Raw genomic sequence first — 15,067 nt, forward strand, 5'->3', positions numbered from 1 at the left:
AGTGCACACTGAGTAAACCTCCATACTAACAAAATATCATTCAAATTAAGCTAGTTAAACCACACTGGAAAAATCACATGTAACAAACTCGTTCGAGAAGGTGTTCGTAAGAATAATCAAATTTCTGACAATTGATCAAGCGCTCACCTACTCTAACAACTCGGACAATCCTTATAAGAAGATGCACCTTGTTGATATGATTGATATATATATCAAATCTTTTAAGCTAGAATATATATGATTTCGATGTGAGATTGATTCATTTATGTTCCATTAACCTTAAAACCTACCAAAAACCTCCCATTGTTTATACAACCTAATTAACATGAGTAGATCTCTTGCGAGACGGTCTCACGAATCTTTATTTGTGAGACGGGTTAACCCTACCGATATTCACAATAAAAAATAGTACTTTATCATAAAATGCAATACTTTTCATGGATGACCCAAATAAGATATATGTCTCACAAAATACGACTCGTGAGACCGTCTCACGCAATTTCTGTCCATTAACATTTGAAAATCACTCCCGTCGCAAACATATAATTTTTATGTACAATGGAAACGTGACAATTAAGGAAAAAAGTTGTGTGGAAGTTTGTGTTTTGACTAACCGCAGCCATATTTAATATTTATTTGGCATATGAACTTTTTCCTTAATGGATAACGCCCGGTGATTTTTTTAATGCTAGGACGTAGGATTTTCTTTGATTGTACGTTGCGAAAAAAGAGCCGTACCTTGGTTTGGCAACAACATATTATTTGCTGGAATTATGATCTTGTGGAAAAAAAACATTAGAATATATTGAAACGCGACCCATTCGAGCAAAGCCCATCACTTCCTCTCCCCGAGAAAATATTCTCTTGCTGTCTTGCAACCGAAATTGGTTTGTGAGGAAAAAAGTGAGAAAACCCCAACAATTTTCAGGTGAATTGAATTTTCCAGCCTGTGAATATTTGTGCTTTCACGTGTTTGTGGGGGTTTAATCTTTGTTTTTTTTTCCATTCACTGTCTTCTGTGATTGAGTGATTTGCATGTGTGATTCTTTTTCTGTTTTTGATGATCTTTTCTTTCTGGAGATTATTTTTTTGCGTTATCGTTTACGGGATCATAGTTTAATATTGGGTTTGAATTTGATTTTTATGGTGGCGGTGTTGAGCTTTTGCCAAGTTTTTGGTGATAATTTTTTCTCAACTGGTTTTAGTTCTAGATGGTGAACCCTTATTCGTAGAATGCGTGCTTATTTGAAAATTTGAATGATTTTCGTATTGGTTATGTGATTCAGGTAAGGGGATAGATATTGGGAAACGAGTTTTTTTCTTGGTTTGTTTGAATAAATTTTTCACAAAGAGAGAAAAAAGGCGGAAACAACTAAGAAAGAACTTTGAAATATATCCGGGTAAAATTTTGAGCATGCGCTAGGAATTAGTTAGAACCAGACGATCTTTACTTTGTTTGAATTCGTTAAACCTACATTCCGACTGCTACAATAAATAACCAGGATTTCCAGCCGCATTGATATTTTGTACTTCTAAGCACGAATTAGTTTGTCTTCTTCCTGTTGGTAAAAGTCAGTTTTTTTAAGATCTGGTTTATGGAGGAGTATGATTGGGCGACATAAGCAAAAACAAGTACACAATACCAACTTAATAAAATATAAAGGGTTTGCAAACCAAGAGTTTTAGGCCATTTTGCTCTTGATTGATACTATGTTATCTATCATTTATACTACAAGCACAAGCTCGAGCTCATGGGACCTTCCGTCGTGCGTTATATATTGGTATAATTGCCCCTTGTTACTATATTGTTATCCAGGGGTTTACTGTACTTGAATCTACTAACATCTTGAATAATGGTTCCAGGCAGTGTAGATTTCACATTTTGATTGATAGACGAAGTCAAAGTTACCGTATTCTGTGGCTGAGCTGTTGTGGCATGATATTTTGGCCTCCTAATTTCATTGTATCAGTGAACTTGCAAAATGTCAAATGGAGATGTTAGAAGAGTCTCAGTACAGGATATACAACTTGTAAGGTTCTATACATTGGTATAATTTTATTCCATTTGTGATTTTGTTATTCTGGTAAACTGTGCTCATTTTTTGGGGAAGAGATGGATCGATATGTTCAGGCATGTGCTTTCAATTATTATGTTTAAGATAAGCATGAGCGTGGAAGTACAATAAAAGACTATGGTTGTAACTCTAGAGTGAATGTTTTTCATTTATTTCACCTGAAATTACGGTAAATATCTTCGTGCTACACTAACAACTATATCGTGTTTTAGATAAATCATTCGGAATTTAGTAATTTTAAAAACATATCTTTATGATATAGGAGTTTCTGGTAATGAGAACCGAAACTTCTGAAGTTGAGAATGTTTAAGTGTTGGTACACAGAATAATTCATTCCCTTTAATAAGCAGCTGAATTTAGTGCACGAAGAATCTGAAACATATATTCTGTACTGGAAGGTAGAGGAATTGCTTGTGCAGAAAATTTTAATTTGTTTTATCAAGACAATTATTATATGCATAATATATATGAAACAATTTTAGTAGTTACTCAGATATTGTGATGTGTGGACATATCTGATTATGGAGTGGATCACTTGTTTTGGGCTATATAAAATTGTTTTTTTGGGCTATATAAATTGTTTTGACTAGTTGACTTGTGCCTGCTCTGGTGTGTGATATAGATGGTATTGTCTAGTCAGGTTCGATCATCGAATCTAAAGCTATATTAATTGGTACTAAAAAGTGTAGTCATTTTCACAAACCTCTTGTTCTCTCTATGGTAACAGGTTCAAAATCTCATAGAAAGGTGTCTTCAGCTTTACATGAGTCAGGGTGAAGTTGTGAGTACCCTATTACAGCAGGCCAAAATTGAGCCCGGCTTCACTGAACTTGGTAAGTCATTTCCTTTCCTCTTGTTATTTTTTTCCTCCTCCGGTTTATGCTTGTTTTTAGGTAGTTGATTTAATGCATTGTGCTTAAGAATCATTCTTACATAAGCTACATTTAAGTATTGGTAAATTTCTTATCATGACGTAATTATTCACTTTAAGGAGACTGGAGTTGCAGAGAAATTTTGAAAAATGGCCATCTTCTGAATATGTTAAAAATATATGACCTTCTTATGAATATTTTTAAATTTTGAACTGTCTCAGACCTACATATTACAATAATTCATTCTCTGCAATTTTTTGCATTCGTCTTCTATCTTCTACAAATCTGCACATTCTCGTCAATGCTACAGTGTTTTACATTGTTGTTAACTCCAGGACATTATAGCTATCCTCGGGTTGGACGAATTATCCGAAGAGGATCGTTTAACTACAGCAAGAGCGCGAAAAATTGAGTGTTTCTTATCACAAAACCTTTTTTGTAGCAGAAGTATTTACCGGTTCTCCTGGTAAATATGTTGATTTAGCAGAAATCATTAGAGGGTTTCAATTGATCCTTTCCGGAGAATTAGATGGTCTTCCTGGACAAGCCTTTTAATTGATAGGTAATATTGACGAAGTTACCACGAAGGCTGTGAACTTAGAAATGGAGAGCAATTTGAAGAAATGACCTTAAATCTTTGTGACATTTTACAATCACTTATAAATTTAAAAGTCATTCAGTGATCTCGAGATCATACAAAGGAATTAAAGTCCAGTACTCCAGGGAAATGAATCAATCTCTCTTTCATTTAAGACTAGTTTGAGCATGAGGATTAGCATGTACATGGTGGTGATGTGGTCAAAAGTTCCTTTATCCCTTAAACCATTCATCATGGTCTAAAACTATCTGGATCCCCCAGCACTGTGATATTACTGTTCTCTGTATCACAAAGTTTTAGGTAACATCTGATGGGCTTGTAACACTTAGTGTTGATCAATGTATTTTATTTGAATAGGCCGCTAGCCCATCTACATGTTCTACGGAGACGAGAAAATCTCAAAGTCAGGGCTTTCACAATAGGGTCTGAGACTTGAAAAGACGATATCAACCTTCAAATATACTCCTTATAGCAATTCTCATGTCTTAGCAGCAGGAAAGAATGTTTGAGATTCCGGGCCTTAACTTGTTTCTTGCAAAATAGATGACAAACCACAACTTTATTCTATCTAAGGTAGCTTACCTGGTGATTGAAATACAATTTATTTTGAAATTTTTTTATTCTTATGTGACATTTGAAGGGGATTTTTGTGTCTTTATTCTTTATACCATTCCATAATTGGAAGTTTAGTGTGTAAGTTTTTGAAATAACTTCTGGGTCGTATTCCAGTGTGGCAGAAACTTGAAGCAGAAAATCAGGATTTTTTCAAGGCATATCATATGAGGCTGATAATTAAGGACCAGATATTACAATTCAATCAACTGCTGGAAAGACAGGTGGAACTAATGCGCCAAATATGTTCAACCGGAGCAACTTTTATTCCTCCGTCAAATGGATCTCATATTCAATCAAGTAGGTTTGCTTTTAATCAATAAATTTGATGTATGATGCACAAATAGTTTAAAACATGGCAAAGTATCACGTTGGATGCTACGGATACTTGGTAGGTGTGTATCAAATACTTTAATTAGAGTTTTTGAAATCAAAATAGAAAAATATGGATTCTGTATTGGACTTGGCTGATGGCCATGTGTTTATTGCTCTGGTTACTTTTAATTTTTAATTTTTTGAGAATTTTAATGTTTTTATTGAAATAATTAAAAATTAGAAATAACTAGAATTGAGGAGCAAAAAAGTTTATACTGAATTCGAATCTATTGACAGTGTATATAACCAAAACCTCAAGTATCTCTCACGATAATTTAGATTTGAAGTCATTGTTTAAATAGTTGGTGCATAACATAGCGACTAAAAATAGTAACACACATGGACAGTTAGATGTTTATTTGTTGAATTTTATGTGTCATTTGCTTTTATCTTTGGGGTGTAAAATTGAATTATATCTTTATATATGTGGATTTTAATATGCACAATGTTTGGAACTATTGTATTATGTGTTGGTTTTAATTTTTATAATGTACTCAAATTATATTCGAAGTATTATTGCTGGTTTGCTTGGTATTTGTTTATTCTTATGTTTGATCTATACACACATATATGCATATAATACACACACATGCGCGAACGAGTCCCATAAGGTACTTCCTTTACATGAATGAAATACTTTTTTTTACCGATAATATACCTTTATATCGGAACTTCAATGTTGCTTTGACGAGTAAATATATTTATCAGCAATCATCTAACTGTTCTGACATGAGAAGTAAATTTTGTTTTGCATGAAACAATATTTAAGCGTACCAAGCCCCACGACCTACTGGATTATCTATAAAGCCAGAAAACATGCTCCAAGCAATGAGTGTCGTACCTAATGCTTACACTAATGGGGCACCGTCCATGCGACAATGCATGCAAGTTGCTGTCAACATGATGAGTGATACTGGAAGGATTGATGGGCCATCAAACACGATGTCGGTTCAGGGTTCAAACACGGTAATGCGAGGCATGAATGGGGGGATAATCAAATCAGAAGTTGGCTATGGAGGTGATTCCCCGTATATGTTTGGTTCAGAGAGCAATCTTCTTGAATCTCGTAATGTGATAGGAGAAGGATCTGTGCCTCACTTTGATGGTGTAGAACCCAGTTCACACACTCTGAATGAGACTATATTAGACCCAGAGATGAATACATTTGGGTTCTTGGGGCAAATCCCCCGGAACTTCAGTTTATCGGACCTGACAGCTGATTTTTCTAACAGTACGGGTTAGTGTTCTGCAATGATGAACTCCAGTTTTTCTGAGTAGTTGATTTCATTTGTCATGGCTTATATGTTTTACTGAATCTCTGCAGATATACTGGAGAACTATTCGAAATCTCCATTCCTGGGAACCGATGCAAATTTCATGGGCTCTCGTCTCAGGGATGACCAGCAAGGTAATCCTATTCCCCGCTTCGTATTTTCTTTTTTACGATATAGGCATGGTTCCTGAGGAAAGAAAGAAGAAAAGGAAACAAATAAAATAGTTGTGTTTTGGTTTTCAGCGGACATGAGGAGGTTGGACACTATATCAGAGGGTTTAAGCTACCAAGATTTTGGCGGTGAATGATTTTCAAGGTACTCTTCTGAACCATCACTTGTGTAATAGTTCGAATTGTTGTCAAATACCTATCTACCATACTAGTTCATTAACTTCTATTTTTGTCATATATGAATATGTTCTTTTGCTCTTGCGATTTTGTCGTTGCTGGGGCGAATCCTTGGCTGACTTGAAGTTTTTGTAAATAGGTTTCAAGATTTACTAGAGAAGCATAATGGTTCAAACTAATTGAAGGTATCATTGATTGGTGTGTGAGTTCATAGGATCAAGTAAGAAAGTAGCTAAAGCTTGTACATGTGTATCAGTTTCTTTTCTTGCATTAGGATCCTCCTACACTCTGATTCTTGGCATCGTCTACTATACTCAGTGTTACCCTTTATGAAGTTAGTTTGCGAGCATCTGCTACATCCACAGTTACACTTTCTGTTATACTAATTGAATTAATCACATCTGATCCCACTCAGTTTTTAAGCAATCAAACATTTCATCAACTTAAATAAACTATGAACCCTGGAAATATCCTCATATAGACATAAAACCAAACCTAGTTTTAATCAATGATAATTTTGGAAATTGACTGGACTTGAATTTACTCACTAATTTAAGTGGGTTTGTATACTTCCCATCGCTACAAGAAGTTGAGGAGCCTTTCTTTATACAGAAATGGAGCAAAGATAGTTTGAAGTGTGTTGTTGATGTGAGAAATGGTTTAATTAGCACATACATGGAATGACACCACCCCATAGTGTTGATCAAATTGGCCCATGGCATGTGCGCGCAAGCAGAACCCGTAGATCGTGGTCGGAATCAAGGAGTCTTGCTCTTCGTATGGAAATACGGCCATGATGGTTTGGAGTGACTTGATAGTGTTAAAGATATTCAATATGGATTACACATTAAGTTTTTTAGTGAAGTAACTACAAATTGTGTGGATGATTGAATGAATTATGAATATCCATTAATAGTTACTACGAGGATCATTGAGTTGCCATTGGATGGATCGATTTCATTCACATTGAAGGGGGGACCCTAAAGTAAGGATGTGGACCTTCATAAATAGAACAACTTATAATAATTGAGTCTAAAATTGTGCATTTATTCACGAATGAGCAGTATGACCCTTGAAAACGATAAAGAAGTCTCCATTCCATCTCATCTATCACGTGTACTTCGAATAACCTAAAGTTGCCATTAATAAATAATGAAAAACTCGGATGTTGTTGTGCAACAATTGTATCTACTTGAAAAATAATAGAAACATAACGTTTAGGTTGTTGTGTGATTTAAAATATTTGAGTTTCGTTATTACCACAATCTATAATTTTTGATAAATGATAAGTGTTCAATTCTATATTAATATTAGAATCGAAGTAACATGTTCGATTATCATAAATGACAGGAAATGTAGTTATCATGAAGATCGTTGAAGTATAACACAATCCACCAGAACTGTCATGTTTTTTTTTTCCCCAATATTATCCCTTCTTGGTGCATTATCTCACTCCATAATCATTAGTATATTTGACTATTTTCGAAATAATTGATCGAATGTGCTTGAAAAGAAAACTCATAATTGATTTCTTTAAATCTTTTTCACACCGATTTTCAATCTTGTTCATCTCTAATCTAGAAAGCATATTATTAGGAAAAATAAAATGGATCATAGGTCAAATAATTGTCTTCACCAGGTTATGGGCATGGCGAATGACATTGAACACTCTTTTGCTTCTTTTGCTATTTATTTTTTTCACTTTTTGTGTGAAAGACGGGGGATTTTTCCATTTGGTTAGTAAAATTTGTAATCAATGACTTTTTTCGTTATGAATAAAATTATAATTTTCTTGTCCAAAAAAAAAAAAAATTGTCTTCACCATGTAACTCGTGCAAAAAGTATATCCTACCATTATTACATTTACCGGATTAATTTTGAAGTCAACATAATCAATATATTATGAATTTGCAGATTTTTTCTCGGCATATATTTGTTTATTTTATTTGTTTGATTATTTAATTACATATAAGAATAAATATAATATATATTTTATGCATTAGTCTTTAATAATTTAATTTGACGCATTCTAAATTTATCATATATTAAAATTATTTATAAGATTATATTTCGAGCAAACTAAAAACATATTAGCTTCACAATACTATGTAAAATATATGAATAAAAAAAAGTCAAATAAAATCAACCAAACTAAGGATCCCACATCAACAAAAACGGACCCTCCCGTATTCTCTATCTTTTATCTCAATCAATTCATATATCTCAAAAAAAAAAAAAATTCATTTTTTTTTAAAACATAAAATATTATGAATTTTCAAAAATAACATTTTAACAGTAAAAATAATTTTATCATAAATCATATCATATTTTCATCAAAATCATTATTTTATATAATCTATAAATATTATTTCGAGAATTTTTCATTCGATGAATTTATCGCAGTAATCAATCGACACTTGTTGATGATTAAATACTGCATTAAATCCCGGTTTCCTCTTCCCCCCTCTGTCCCCACGGACCGACAATCCCTCCCACCAAACGTTTCTCCCCGTGGCCTCCAAATATCTCTACAAAATCCCAACTACTCAGTTGACTGAAATTGCAGAAAATTTAATGAAACACAGGGAGACTCTACAATCGTAGTTGTAATCGTGATCTGCGGAAACAAAGGCGTTGGCTTTCATTTTCTTTGTCTCGTTGTTTTGTAAGTCCGATTCTTGATCTTTATAATGGGCTGCACAGCTTCTTGTCCAACTAATTTCATAAGTCAAAGCAAGAATCCCTCCTTCAATTCTTCTCCAACTCATTGGAATTCGCAGTCTGTTTCTCCTTATCACTCATTTTCCGAGCCTTCTGCTACTCCTGTTTCGAGGACCCTATCTCTTCCCACCCCTTTAATCCATCATCCACCCTTGAGGGAAGGAGATTCCAATCACTTTGTTTCACTCACCTCCTCTACTTATGGATCTCTGGTGCTCATTAACCCGCCGGACCCCATTTTCAAAGGCCAAGATTTTGATCATCCAGTGGTCCCGACCAAAAAGGTTCAAGATTTTGGAAATTCTGAGGACCCTCTTTCTCCAGATTCGGTTATCAATACGTGGGAGCTCATGGAAGGCCTTGATGAAGAGGAGTTTGATTTTCACATGGTGGGCTACCCCAGAAATCCAGGTAAAGCAGAGGTGGATGACACTGAAATATTGAGTTCCTATGAATTTGTTGAGGAACCGAAATATAAGCCTTTGTGGAAGCATTTATCCGATGAATCATCTCTGTCAAAAATCGAGTCTGATGATGGATTATCAAGTTGTGAAAATGGCATGTCAAAGCCAGAAAAGGTTGACTCTTTAGTTAGTGGTGAATCTTGTGATTTATCTGGTCCCGAGGATAGGATTGTGTTGTATTATACTAGCTTGAGGGGCATTAGGAAGACTTACGAGGATTGTTGTATGGTTCGAGTGATCTTGAGTGGCTTTCGAGTGTGTGTAGATGAAAGGGATATTTCGATGGATTGTTCATATAGGAAGGAGTTGCAGGGCGCATTGAAAGGGAAGGCGGTGGTGGGATTGCCACAAGTGTTTGTTAAAGGGAATCACATTGGCGGGGCTGAGGAGATTAAGCAGCTCAATGAAACGGGAGAATTGGCTAAGCTTTTGAAAGGTTTTCCAGTTATGAATTGGGGTTTTGTGTGTGAGAGTTGTGGGGACGTGAGGTTTGTGCCTTGCTCGAATTGCAACGGGAGCCGGAAGGTTTATGATGATGAAGAAGGGAGTTTGAGTAGGTGCCCCGAGTGCAATGAGAATGGATTGACTCGGTGCCCTTTTTGTTGCCCTTGAGTTCAATTGCTCATACACAATTTCTTTGGCAATTGTTTGTGATTATATATCCCTACGAGAGGTTGCTGTGTTTGTGTATAATTGTTCAAAATATTAATGTTGTGTAGCTGTGGCTGTTCTTTTTTCCCGATTATCATTTTGATAATATTAATCAATAAAGACTGCATGAAATCAAGCAATATGAAAATGCTACCTGTTGTTTCATCTACTCTGTCGTGTTAATACTTTCTTGGCTTTGAAGTCACTGTCGTCGTTTCGTGCAAACCTGAGTTTAATGCCCCTTTACTATAGGACTTGCAAATATGAAATTCATGAATCATTTCTTCGTCATTCTGACTAGATTTCCTTGTTACTCGAGTGTGTGTTATTACCATTTCTTGTACCTCTGTTTTAAGGGCTTGCACATGTTGAAACTTAATGTTCTTTCTCGTTTCTAGGCTTCATTTAATACTATTGTCAAATAACTAACAGGAAATCTTAGTCTGGATTCGGATGGATATATCACATTCATGTGTTGCTCCTACATGAATTATGTGCAGGATCATACATAAAACGGTGTAGACACATACATATAAAGTCTCTCTCCAAGTAAATCATAAGTTATACATGAACCAAAGTGTATGTAAATTGATGCACTCATTCAATTTGAGACGAGCCAACTTTTCGAATCCTCAAATAAACAATAAAAGTAACAATCTTCTACACCTTACCGTCTTCACTCCAAGCCCTCTTGAAATCTTCAACAAACTTCATCTCTCAAAAGTTCCACGCCCTTTTCTTTAGCAGTTCGGTAAGCAGACCACGATCTTGAATACGCCAAAAGACCCTCCAGGTCGTCCATCAACTTCTCCGAGTCAAACCGAAATGGTCCATTGTTCTCGAGTCCATCCGCAGCCACAAATGGAAACTCGATAGTTTCATACTTATTGTCCACCAGTTCCGGTTCCCAGAACGGTTCCGGATCAATGCTGTAGAATCTTTGGAACACCGAGTCCACACTCGGGTCAACTTCAGGCACGGTGTAACACCATGCCGGCAATTACTCCATTCGGGTTTTTGAGAGTCCATTTGACTTGTTTGTAGAATGTGGAGAGATCAAACCAGTGCATGGCCTGAGCTATTGTTCCTAAAACAGCACTGCATTGAGATCCGACCTGGGAATCGAGTTCGGAATCGAACATGTTTGGAGAAGTACATTCGTATGTTATGTTAAAAAAAACTTTGATTTTCTTGAAAAGATAGAAACAATTTTTAATTAATAATTAAAAAAAAATCAATGAATTTTTCGAAGCAAAACAGACAAATTTCTCTGATTAGGAATTGATCCAAAAGCAGTACAAATTCACACATTAAACTTGGTCGCTTCCGGTGCCGACATCCCAAGCAAGATTTGACAGGTGTAGCTCACCTTGGCAGCTGCCATGCTGACGCAAATTTAATACAACTCGAGTTAAATTTTTTTTTTAACAAAATACAAAATAATAATATTTTTAAATTTGAGTTAAATACAAATTGAATTAAAATCTCAACATAAAAAAATTTAAAATAGAATAGATCATCTGGCTATAGCCAGGTAGACGGACATACATGTAACTCCACACTCAGAAAAAAAAAAGAATTTTTTATAATTAAATTGCATATCTTTATATTATATTTATTAAATTTTTTATCAGATTTGTATAAAAAAAATAATAAATTATCTTAGTAATATATAAGTTATTGAAAACTTTTTAAATGCGTCATACGTCATATACTTTAATTTGTCTTTTTGAAGAAAATAAGTCATATATTTCGATACAATAACAAGAAATTAGTTTTAAATAAATAATTAAATTGTTAGTAATAATTTATTTTATATTAATTATACCGATTGAGACCGTCACCGTAGAGATAGTTTTTTCGATCAAATGAGTGATGATTGGATGAAAGATAATTACATTTACGATGTAGAAATATAAATATTTTTAACAATTGATAATGAAATTATTGTACTAATGTTTTAAAATTCAAAGACTCAAAAGATCAATGGTGAGATATACACTTATTTTCAATATATAAGTTATTGCAATAAACTTTTTTTTATTATAGTTTTTTGGGGGTAAACTTATTTTTACAGTTATTATTTATAAAATAAATAAAACTAATTATTCGAATTACTTCAATTTATAAATTGATAGTTGATTGAGTAATATTAGAATATGTCTCTTGTGAGACAATTTCACGTATTTAAATTAATGAAACATGTCGACTCACTCATATTTATCGTGAAAACTAATATTTTTAGCATGAAAAATTATATTTTTCATAAATTGAGTAGGAGATCTGTTTCACAAAATTGATTTATGAAATAATTTCTATAAGTTTTTATGTTAAAAATAATAATTATTCTAAACAAACTGACAAGTAACTTTCTATTAATAGTATAATAAAATTTGAAATAGATGAGCATGAAATAAGTTTGTTTTTGTTTCAAAATTATATATTTTTTAAATGCAAAGCTTACGCTAAAATATGATATGGATCGGGATGCCCGTAATCAGCTAAGATGAAATGATTCGTCAATAAAAAATAGTGAATAGATTGTTATTTTCTTTTCATTATTCTACATAATTTGATGCGAATGATAAAACATCAAAACTCATTTTTTTAAATGATCATATGTATTTTGATTTATTATCTACAATATCCATAATTTATCGTCTCATTTCACGAATCAAATGGTACAATCGTGAGAATTTATACAATATCAAAATTAATTTACACGCAATTTGATCAAAATATCTTGTTAACACAAGACTTGGTAGCCATTTGTTAATAATAATTTTTTAACATAAGACTTGGTAGTCATTTGTTCAGATGAAAGAATTATAAAGTTGTTCAATGTGTCTTATGGCTGCTTAAATTTTATAGAGTAGGTCTCTTGTGAGACGATCTCACGAATCTTTATCTGTGAGACGGGTCAATCTTACCGATATTCATAACAAAAAATAGTACTCTTAGCATAAAAAGTAATATTTTTTCATGGATGACCCATATAGGAGATCCGTTTCACTAAATACGACTCGTGAGACCGTCTCACACAAGTTTTTGCTAATTTTATATAAATTTTTGATGTAATAAAATCATATATGCAATTGCCAGCCATTTCCCATTTGTTTTTATCGTGGTCGTCTCAGATGTATTAAATTTTATCGTTAAATTTTATAGTATAGTTTCTCTTTGAAAAAATGAACAAAAATTGATGGAGGGTTTTTTCTATAATTAATTTAAAAATAAAAAAATATTTCAAAATAAAATAATTTTACAAAATAACTTTAATCTGTGCTTCGTAAGCACATGTTATAATGAGGTGTAGCATTATCCGTGCTTTCTAAGCACAGATGCTCCACGTAGACGATCGTCCGTGCTTACAAAGCGCCGACGCTCGTCCACGTGGACGAGCCTCCGTGCTTACAAAGCACGGATACTCGTCCACGTAGAGCATCCATGCTTACAAAGCACGGATGCTCCACTATATTATTATTATTATTATTTATTATAATTTTTAGTAATTAATTTAATTCCAATAAAAAATTTAAAATATAAATATTACAAAGCACTGATGCTTCACTATATTATTATTATTATTATTTATTATAATTTTTAGTAATTAATTTAATTCCAATAAAAAATTTAAAATATAAATATTTATAATATATGGTAATTATTAAATATTTTGTATTATTTGGTTGGGTGATTGAAAAATTAGAGATATGAGAGGATTGAAGGGGAAAATTAAGTCCTTATATCATTAACATATATGTAACTTCCATAAAAATATAAAAGACTTACACGATTTAATGATATTGAAATATGAGGCAAAACAAACACTCTCGATTTAGCATAAAATAACTCATATTTTAGTTATATGTTTTAAATTTCATCGTCTCATTCCTTACGCTTTTATATACATTTTGAAGCAATTTCAAGTAATTTCATGGCACGTATCATTTCAAATTCATGAATTTCCTGTTACTTTAATTTTAGATTTTTATTCCCTTCATTGGATTTTCGGATATTTTATTTTTAATTTATTGTTCCATTTAAAAAATACTAATCTAAATACAACCAAAAAATAAATATAATTTATAACAAAATATGAAAGTTTGCATTCAAGAAAACGTACATAAAATCAATTGGTCAAAAGGATATTCAGGTAGACTCATTTCGAATTCTCTCAAAATTATATAAACACATATGGACTCAAAATATGGCCCCACTCCATCATCTATCAAAATTGTCAAGTCTGTATTTTTTTTTTTATGATTATGGAACTTGAAACTGTTATCTTTTGACGAACATTGAATAAAACTCTCGGACTACATATCACACTCACCAAGCGATTAACCGCGCTGGACAAACTCTATGTGAAATGATCACCTAAAAAATATTTGTTAAATAACTTATTTTTGGGTTATGGAAACGTAAAACCCTAATTTGTAGATGAAAGATCCAAACTTTGGATGGTAAATAATATATTTTTACCTTGAACTTGATCCAAACTTTGTGAATATATGATAAATATTTCGGAAAGGTTTTAAAACAATTTCATTTAGCTCTAAAAAAAAATAGCCCAGAATCTTGGAAAGCATGCCACCAAATTATAAAAACACACAAAAATTTTGCGGTTGCCCCGTCACTTCAGAATCTGTTGGCCACTCTCTTCTCAAGTGGCGAAAGCATTTTAAATAATAGTTGATTAAGCCGACACTAATCTACTCTATAAACCTACGAGCCGACAACCTTTTTATTTAATTAAAGACAAAAAAAAAAAAAAGATTAGTACAATATCTTTTAAGGATCTTATCAGTTTCTATAATAATAATTTTTCCCTAAACAGTGTGCCGATAGTGACACAATTAATGGAGGAATCAAAAGGCAAACGTGCACTACAACAGATGCACAAACTTCTCAGGTAGAGATTACCATTCAGATCTTGATTTGAATTTTTTTTAATTATATATCATATTTTTAAGTTTTTCTATTGGTCGAACGGCCATAATTCATGCATTGCCTCATGTGGGGAGACCGATAATGAATTAACAATGGTTTTTTTTAAAAAAAAAAAGAAAAAAGAG

At 33.1% G+C, this 15,067-nt stretch overlaps 2 protein-coding genes and 1 pseudogene across 4 annotated transcripts; 2 read left to right on the forward strand and 1 right to left on the reverse strand.

Moving 5' to 3' along the window:
• The first annotated feature begins 773 nt into the window (after positions 1 to 773).
• On the forward strand, positions 774 to 7,077 carry LOC142529599 (uncharacterized). 3 transcript variants are annotated; one of them, XM_075635168.1, is made up of 8 exons: positions 774 to 928; positions 1,864 to 2,048; positions 2,803 to 2,908; positions 4,275 to 4,457; positions 5,302 to 5,769; positions 5,857 to 5,940; positions 6,049 to 6,121; positions 6,766 to 7,077. In XM_075635168.1, exons 2-7 carry the CDS (start codon positions 1,983 to 1,985, stop codon positions 6,111 to 6,113), a joined length of 972 nt encoding a protein of 323 aa, XP_075491283.1. In that variant the 5' UTR covers positions 774 to 928; positions 1,864 to 1,982; the 3' UTR covers positions 6,114 to 6,121; positions 6,766 to 7,077. The 3 variants fall into 3 exon arrangements, with proteins under 3 accessions (XP_075491283.1, XP_075491282.1, XP_075491284.1); XM_075635167.1 differs by lacking the exon at positions 6,766 to 7,077 and adding an exon at positions 6,293 to 6,502; XM_075635169.1 differs by lacking the exon at positions 6,766 to 7,077 and adding an exon at positions 6,293 to 6,502 and having other exon boundaries at positions 1,864 to 2,030.
• A 1,520-nt stretch (positions 7,078 to 8,597) lies between these two features.
• On the forward strand, positions 8,598 to 10,076 carry LOC142529687 (uncharacterized protein At5g39865-like). Its single transcript, XM_075635294.1, has one exon. It carries the CDS (start codon positions 8,844 to 8,846, stop codon positions 9,948 to 9,950), a length of 1,107 nt encoding a protein of 368 aa, XP_075491409.1. The 5' UTR covers positions 8,598 to 8,843; the 3' UTR covers positions 9,951 to 10,076.
• Positions 10,077 to 10,203: 127 nt separating this feature from the next.
• On the reverse strand, positions 10,204 to 11,146 carry LOC142529688 (uncharacterized; annotated as a pseudogene).
• Between the last annotated feature and the right edge of the window lie 3,921 nt (positions 11,147 to 15,067).

The sequence above is a fragment of the Primulina tabacum genome, chromosome 16 (genome assembly GCF_025594145.1).
Source record: "Primulina tabacum isolate GXHZ01 chromosome 16, ASM2559414v2, whole genome shotgun sequence".
In the NCBI taxonomy this organism is placed as follows: Eukaryota; Viridiplantae; Streptophyta; class Magnoliopsida; order Lamiales; family Gesneriaceae; genus Primulina; species Primulina tabacum.

What these genes read in the sequence shown, in the direction of transcription:
- LOC142529599 (XM_075635168.1), top strand. Translation starts at nt 1,983, where the DNA reads ATGTCAAATGGAGATGTTAGAAGAGTCTCAGTACAGGATATACAACTT. An exon ending in GCCCGGCTTCACTGAACTTG is followed by an intron (nt 2,909 to 4,274) that starts GTAAGTCATTTC and finishes GTCGTATTCCAG; the next exon opens with TGTGGCAGAAACTTGAAGCA. An exon ending in TGATTTTTCTAACAGTACGG is followed by an intron (nt 5,770 to 5,856) that starts GTTAGTGTTCTG and finishes GAATCTCTGCAG; the next exon opens with ATATACTGGAGAACTATTCG.
- LOC142529687 (XM_075635294.1), top strand. Translation starts at nt 8,844, where the DNA reads ATGGGCTGCACAGCTTCTTGTCCAACTAATTTCATAAGTCAAAGCAAG.